This window comes from Aedes albopictus, chromosome 1, assembly GCF_035046485.1.
Source record: "Aedes albopictus strain Foshan chromosome 1, AalbF5, whole genome shotgun sequence".
Taxonomy (NCBI): Eukaryota; Metazoa; Arthropoda; class Insecta; order Diptera; family Culicidae; genus Aedes; species Aedes albopictus.
Window position 1 is genome coordinate 149,526,376 of NC_085136.1, and position 1,328 is coordinate 149,527,703.

The 1,328-nt window shown below is 46.5% G+C and overlaps 1 protein-coding gene across 1 annotated transcript; it reads right to left on the bottom strand.

The window, feature by feature from the left end:
- Window positions 1-318: 318 nt before the first annotated feature.
- LOC109425525 (peptidoglycan-recognition protein SC2-like) lies at window positions 319-965 on the bottom strand. The gene has a single exon (XM_019700778.3). It carries the CDS (start codon window positions 926-928, stop codon window positions 362-364), a length of 567 nt encoding a protein of 188 aa, XP_019556323.1. The 5' UTR covers window positions 929-965; the 3' UTR covers window positions 319-361.
- Between the last annotated feature and the right edge of the window lie 363 nt (window positions 966-1,328).

Below are 1,328 nucleotides of genomic sequence, written 5' to 3' on the forward strand. Positions count from 1 at the left end.
AGTATTTTTGAATCACCCGGATCTTCTAAATAACAACACTGAAATCCCGATTTGCCCACTTGGGTACAAACATTTCAAAAGTGCAACTGTTCTTTGAATCATCAGCTTCGTAAAAGCTGTGAATCGTATTTCTTCTCTTTCCAGCAACCACGCAGGTTTGCGTGTAGGAAATAAACTACGCAATACAGGTTTGAAGAAAGTTGGTAATGCCAACTGCAAATACGCCTTTTTGAAATGCTGGCATCGATTTGGGCAATCTTGAACCCGAGAATTTCTTTCAATCAATCTTTAAAGAAATTCAGAGAAAACCACAATGTATTACATTTGACATTCTTTTATTTAAATAACTAAATTCACATGCTTAAGGATTTGGGTTGAAACGAGGCCAGGTGCGAATGTGCTCGAAGAAAGCGTTTCCAGGGCAGGCGGTGGCAGAGGCCTGACGATGTCCAATCAGCCAGTACGAGCCGCTGATGTGTCCCAGGGAGACACCGCAGGAGATCAGCTGCTGAGCGGCATTACGAGCGGCCAAGTTAGGGATGGCGTTGGTGAAGGTTCCCATGACGCACAAACCGACCGAGCGATCGTTGAATCCTGGAGCGTGGGCACCCTGGCGTCCCCAGCCACGACCTTCGTAGGCAGCACCGTTCTCTCCGACGCACCAGTTGTATCCGATATCAGCCCATCCATTGCCGTCCATGTGCCAGCCCTGGATGTTACGCATCTGCTGAGCGCAAGCGGCATCGGTGGTGCAGTGAGCTCCAGCGGTGTGGTGCATCACGACCCATGGGGCTGGGCGGATCGGCAGCTGAGCAGTGTTGGCAGCACGAGCACCCCATCCGGCACGGGTAATGATACGCGGACACTGGGCCGAAACGGCGGCCAGCGAGGCCAAGGTGATGGCGAGGATAGCAGCGAATTTGTTCATTCTGAACCGTTTTGCGAGTAAGGATCAAACTGAATTGCATACTGCAAGTTGCTGCTTTTATACCAAGGCTGTATCACTGTGATAAGCGAAATCAGTTATGGTTTCATTTTTTGCAATCGACATATTACTTATCGACGCTTTTCGATTTTATTTTTAGCCCATTAATTCCCTGCAGTTTTAGAATTTTCAACATATGCAGTATATGTTACTCTGTATGTTGGTTCACATACCATCTAATATAGTTAAAAAATGGCTTCACAAATAAAATTCCCTTGTTGAATAATACTGTAAAGCAGGTTTGTCCTTGCAATGCTAATGACACGTTTCATGGTTCCAGGGGCACTGATTCCTGGAGCATTGATCTGACAGTAAAGAATGTATGCTCCATTTTAGATGCCTT